This window comes from Monodon monoceros, unplaced genomic scaffold (assembly GCF_005190385.1).
Source record: "Monodon monoceros isolate NGI ecotype Baffin Bay Population unplaced genomic scaffold, NGI_Narwhal_1 Super_Scaffold_3, whole genome shotgun sequence".
Taxonomy (NCBI): domain Eukaryota; kingdom Metazoa; phylum Chordata; class Mammalia; order Artiodactyla; family Monodontidae; genus Monodon; species Monodon monoceros.
The window spans coordinates 16,341,147-16,347,026 of record NW_021703780.1 but is presented as its reverse complement, the minus strand read 5'-3'; the positions used below and the strand labels follow the sequence as shown (position 1 = coordinate 16,347,026).

The 5,880-nt window shown below is 46.0% G+C and overlaps 1 protein-coding gene across 1 annotated transcript; it reads right to left on the bottom strand.

Moving 5' to 3' along the window:
* Nucleotides 1-1,027: 1,027 nt before the first annotated feature.
* ID4 (inhibitor of DNA binding 4, HLH protein) lies at nt 1,028-5,880 on the bottom strand. Its single transcript, XM_029243746.1, has 3 exons — nt 5,048-5,880; nt 4,598-4,656; nt 1,028-4,020 (listed from the first exon to the last, which is right to left on the bottom strand). The coding sequence occupies exons 1-2, from the start codon at nt 5,486-5,488 to the stop codon at nt 4,612-4,614; spliced, it is 486 nt and encodes a 161-aa protein (XP_029099579.1). The 5' UTR covers nt 5,489-5,880; the 3' UTR covers nt 1,028-4,020; nt 4,598-4,611.

The window sequence follows — 5,880 nt, the reverse complement described above, 5'->3', positions numbered from 1 at the left end:
TCATACCCCATGTGTGAATTTACTGTGCAGACTTATGAATGATGGAACCACCTTCGGCAGCTGACTATCGAATTGCTTTGCTTGGGTGAGTATAGAAAACCTTTGGCAATGTGGTTCAGACCCGAGTTTAGCACTTAAGCGAAACTTTTTAGAACTGGCCAGGATATAAATCAATATGAAGGAGGCACCTGAACGCAAAAACACATTTTTAAAAATTCATTAAAAATTTGAAATTATTTTCAATTAAGTTTCTACGACTGAAGTTCATCTCTCTCGAACAAATTAGTTCCCTTTTTAAGAGTTTTCTTTATCTTTTCAAGTACCTATTGTGTCAGTGCTCAAGGTAGAACTCTAAGTAAAATTACAGTTTTAAAACCTTTTGGGCAATGATTCCAATTAATATAATTAATATTTTAGCAAAATGTCATGGGCTGTAATTGAAAGAAATCATCTGGGTCTGAAGAGTACCTACTGAGGGCAGCCCTATTAAGATTAATTCTGAGGTGGGTAAATTAATTTCCTGGACTTGCAAAGCAGCAAAGGGAAGCTTTTCCCTCTTCAGAAACCTGGAGGGGTTGGTCTTTGGCCCTGTTGAGGCCCAAGGACTATCTGGGCTGATTAACATACATATAATTAAAGTGCATCAGCTAGAAAGGCAGAGCCAGTTCTATTTGGCTCCGAACTACCGTGAAATAATTTTTCTGTCTACATTATTTACCGTGTGTGTGTGTGTGTGTGTGTGTGTGTGTGTGTGTGGGGAGGGGAGTCTAGTTTCCCTGAATATCATTCCGCTGCCTTCTTGGGATTCGTGCTTCCTCTCTTAGCAGACACCAAAGAGTAGACAAGATTTCCCTAGCATTCAAATTAGATTTTCTTTCCGTTCATATCACCATTTTCAAGACATTTTTCATCACCTGGTAAGAAACACTGTAAATAATTGAGGTGATCCATCAAGAGACCCATTCTTGATAATGAAAAATTGCATAACTCAGTAGAAGTCAATTAAAAACCACGAACTTCAGAACCCTTTGCTCAGTGAAGATTTATTATTATAGAGGCATTTAATACAATCGATTATGGGGTCAAAATTTTTTAAAGTTCTAAAAAGTCAGTTAAATCTTGACAATAAACTTAAGATTTACACAATATCAAAGTATATCAGTTCTTCAAAATGAAAAGTTTTTTCTTTTTCCTCCTTTAACACAAAATGTCTGAGATGTTCAGGATTTTAAAACCACACGAGAAACAACAATCCACGGTGAGATTTTTTTTTTTCCTTTGTAGGTTTTAAATGATTCTTACTCTTTGGTTGTGCCTATACAATGAAAAGTAGACAACAAATTAAATGAGGTAAGTCAGGATATTTTTCTCTGTTAAACCAAATATCTGAATAATTAGAACTACCTACAAAATGACTCAAAATGTTTTTGTTACCTGGTTACTTGGTTAGGACACAGCCAAAATTTAATAGAATGAACTATCTTATACAACTGCATATAATTAAGAAAAAATAAACAGTGACTTTGTTTCTTTAGAGACATCCAATGCTGTGTGAGTGGCCAAGGGGAAAATGCCAAGTCTCTCAAATGTAACATGCATAATACTTTTCTTGCCTTTTAGTGGTTTTCCATGGCCCACATATGAAATTAATTAAGGAGCAACACCTATCTTCAAAAATCAAAAATATTTATTTTGAGGTACCTAGTCTCCCAGCATAAGTTTAAAGTGTGCTTAGATTTAGGTGGGATATGGTACTCAGGCCTGACAGACGCCTAACTCCAGCCAACAGAGCACATGTGACTTGCTTCCTACTGAAATTAAACTGCCAAATAAAAAGGAGGGATTGTCCCCTTTCTTAATAACAACGAATGCAATCGTTAGAATTCTTCAGCTTTGGAATTCGAGCACAGCTCTTGTGTTTTCCTCTTGATGTGTGACAAGAATGAGTAATATCAAAAATAAAAATAAACCTCATTTAAACAAGCAGTCCTCTGACTTTATAAGCCTCAACATCAAATACATCAAATTCTAAAACTACCTAAGACCCGTGAAATGTCAAAGCTGAGGGGATGACACGCTGGAGACAGGGGACAGACTTTTTAAATCTTTCAATTTTTTTGAAACTATTAGCATTAACTTCGTTCATTTCTGTTGAGATATTGCCACTTCAACTGACTACGAGAAGCCACATTTCATATTCATATAAATATTTGACTTTGACCTCATAAAAAGTCCCTTGGGTCTATAATACTTTTATTCTTGTATAACCTAAAACAAATCCTTTCCTTTTAAAAATCAAACAGACCACGTTACACACACAGTTGACTATTTACAAAGCACCCAATTAAATCCTACTTAATTCTCTCTCACTCTAAAAATTCCATCTAACTGGTGGGTAGAGTACTGATCACATTAAATGCATAATGCTCACAAGCCCTGAAAGTCCTATCTAACCTAGAAAACACTACCTTCCTTAAAGAGAAAAGAAAGTCTTAAAAGTAAGTGTAAGGTTTTGAAGAAATGAGACCAGAAATCACAGTACAAGACAGATAAATCTACTTTAATATTCACATGTAAAAGTTACACATCACAAGAGACTGGACAGTAGTTTAGCAGTTAACTAACATAGCTATAGTGAAAATCATTTTTATAAAAAAATAATCTAGATGCGGTCATCAGAATTTTTGGTCTACTTAAAGTTAATGTTTGAAGATCGACTTTTACCCCTGCTTGAAGGATTTGCCATTATGCCTTTCAAATTTTTTTCTCCCACTGTTGCCTATTAATATTCTTTGGAGGAAGGAAAGCAGAAAGTGTTCATTTCCAAGAGTTTGTCCTTTGGTAGCAAGCAGAGAACATTTTTCATTTCTATGATTTAAATAGTCTGTACAGACATGAAACTTAGTGACATTAAGCTTTAGTGTAAAATGAAGAATGATAAGTATTTTTTCACTTTGATTAAAACAGTAGATTTCCTAAACTCGTAAGGATCCAAGCATTTCCCCATCCTGTAAGCAAAATCATTCAGAATCCATTTTGACCTCAGTTAAAAAACACACACTTACTCTTTATATATTACACTATCAAACCCTGTACTTAAAAACCGATAAAGCATATTATCAACATGTATGCTTCAAATACAAAGATTTCAATCTAGGTTAAAGAAAACACATTTGAATGGACTCAGAACAAGTTTATTTTGTGATTAAACATCTCATGCAGTCATGCAGGACCACTAGCTATAACTGTTACTTCCGAGTCTACAGGACACTGGGCAAAACAAAAACAAATTAAAAGCCAGGCCAAACAGAAAAGACATTCAAGATACCAAGAGCTCTTCAACTGAGCTGGAAAATAATTTTCCAAAAGAAATATTCCCATAGATTAAAAAAAACACACACATAATATTTACAAAAAAATATTTAATTAAAAATATCTTATAATTACAGTAATCTATTAAAGCATATACTTTCTCACACTTATAGAACATCTCTATATATACACGGTATGAAATGTCACTCAGTTATCTATACAATATGTAACATTCCTGCAGGGAATAGAAAGTTCCCTGCCCCCTTATAATCATCTATTTTAAACAATAGATGTAAAAAAAAAATATCTACAATGCTCTCGTATATTAGTAAAGCTTCAAAACAAAAATTGAGCTCCTTGGTCACAAAGTAGGTTTCTAAAAGTCGGATTTGCTCTTGATCTTTTATCAGTCCTGTCACACTTAAGCTTAAAAGTTTAACTGCACCTCCAAAAAACACAGAAATGTACAATTCACAGCGGTTATAAATGAGACGAAAGAGAATACGTATGTAGAATGTTTATGAACGTGCAAAAAAAAAAAAGGATGAAAGTTTTATTTTTCTTCCCTCTCTCTCTTGGAATGACGAGTGAAACGTTTCTAGGATTTGCTGATGTTCTTTTTCCTTTCCTCCGGTGGCTTTTTCTCTAACTTCTGCTCTTCCCCCTCCCTTTCTTGTGCTCCTGGCTCGGGCTCAGGCGGCCGCACACCTGTGGAAGAGGAATGAATAGAGGGGGTGTGTGAACCTTCCCGCTGCAGACTAACTGGCGCCACCGACCAAACTCAAGACATGCTTGATCAACAACCCAAAACAAACCACCGGGTCAGACTACACTCGCAGTCCGCCGCCCGGCCAGGCGCCGAGCAGGCAGCTGCGGGCCCCCGGGAAGCCCGAAGAGGGGATCCGAACTCCCGGGCCCTCCCTGCGTCCTCCTTCGCGGGTGTCAGAGTGCGCGGGGGGGGGGGGGGGGGGGGGCGGGCATCGGGCACCACGCCCACGAGGGTACCCTCCCTCGGCGGGGAGAGGGCAGTAAGAGCCCGCCGGTCGCTGGGGGCGGCACGGGGGGTGGCGGGAGCGTGAGCTGATCCGTCTCCATTTAGAGTGAACCCCCAGCTGCTGAAGCTAAGCTTCACTTACTAACTGGGTGGCAGGGAGAGGGGGGGGGGTGTCCACCTCCTTGGGAATTTGCCCTCAGAAATGCTGGAGGCAAAGAACGCCGCTGTGGAAGGCGCCGGGGACGGGCGTCTCTGGCGACCGGCCACACGAGAAGGGAAACGCGCGCTCACCTGGACAGCTAGGCTCAGCGGCACAAAATGCTGTCACCCTGCTTGTTCACCGCGCCGGCCTGGAACAGCAACGAACACCAAGGGAAAGGTGAGCAGGCGCGAACAACGCACTCGCCACGGTCTTCCTCGATTCGTTCCCGGAACCCAGGCTGGCCCGCCGACGCCCCCATCCCAGCCTACAGCCCTGGGGACAACCCCCTTCCCCGAGCACAGGCTGGACCTGACAGCCCACGGTGCGCACAGCCCTAGTCCCGCCCCGCGCATTCACCCGGCCTGTGCTCGCTGCACCCAGCCCGCCGCCGGCGGCCCCCGGCGCCGGAGGAGCAGGAGGGTGCAATTGTCATTCTCGCCCCTGCCCCGAGGAAACGGGAGCGCCCGCGTCCCACCACCCCGCCACCGCCCTCCTGGACTCCCACGGGGTCCGCCCCGGGCCGGCAGCCGGCCTCTCACCGGGTCGGTGTTGAGCGCCGTGAGCGGGGTCCGCGGCGGCGCGGCCGGACAGGTCCCGGCCGGGTGGTGCGGCGGCGCCGGCGGCGGCGGCTGCCTCAGCAGAGCCGGGTGCGTCTCCAGCGCCAGCTGCAGGTCCAGGATGTAGTCGATAACGTGCTGCAGGATCTCCACTTTGCTCACTTTCTTGTTGGGCGGGATGGTGGGCACCAGCCTCCGCAGGCGGCTGTAGCAGTCGTTCATATCGCACTGCAGGCAGAGCGCCGGCTCGTCGGCCGCCGCCTCGGCCGCCTTGCAGCGCGCTGCCGCCGCCGCGGCCGCCGCCGCCGCGGAGCCGCCCAGGCTGTGGCCGTGCTCGGCCAGGCAGCGCAGCGCCAGCTCCCCGCCGCCGCAGCCCGACGGCGCCTTACGGCCCGAGGGGCGCACCGGGCTCACCGCCTTCATCGCGCGCGCCCTGCGCGAGCGGACCCGGTGGGGCGAGCGAGGGAGGCAGGCAAGCTCCAGGCCCCCGCCCGCGACCGGCTCCGCTCCCCTCGCCTTTGCGCCCCGCGCGCTCGGTCCGCGCTCGGGGCACCGCGAAGCTCCCGGCGATCCCGCGCCCAACAATTGACAGGAGGGTCGCTCCGGGTTTTGCGAGGGGATCTCTGCTCAATGGGCGACACTCGGCCGAGACCAAAAGGCAAGAAAAATCAAAAGCGCCGGGAGGAAAGCAGCCCACCGAGTTCCCTAGTCACTCCCTTCGGACCGCCAACCCGACCGCCGCCGCTCCGCTCCCCCTAGCCCAAGGTTTCCCCGCTCCAGGAACCGACTCACAACCGCGCCTCCGCTACGCTCTC

What these genes read in the sequence shown, in the direction of transcription:
- ID4 (XM_029243746.1), bottom strand. Translation starts at nt 5,488, where the DNA reads ATGAAGGCGGTGAGCCCGGTGCGCCCCTCGGGCCGTAAGGCGCCGTCG. An exon ending in CGGCGCTCAACACCGACCCG is followed by an intron (nt 4,657 to 5,047) that starts GTGAGAGGCCGG and finishes TTGCTGTTCCAG; the next exon opens with GCCGGCGCGGTGAACAAGCA.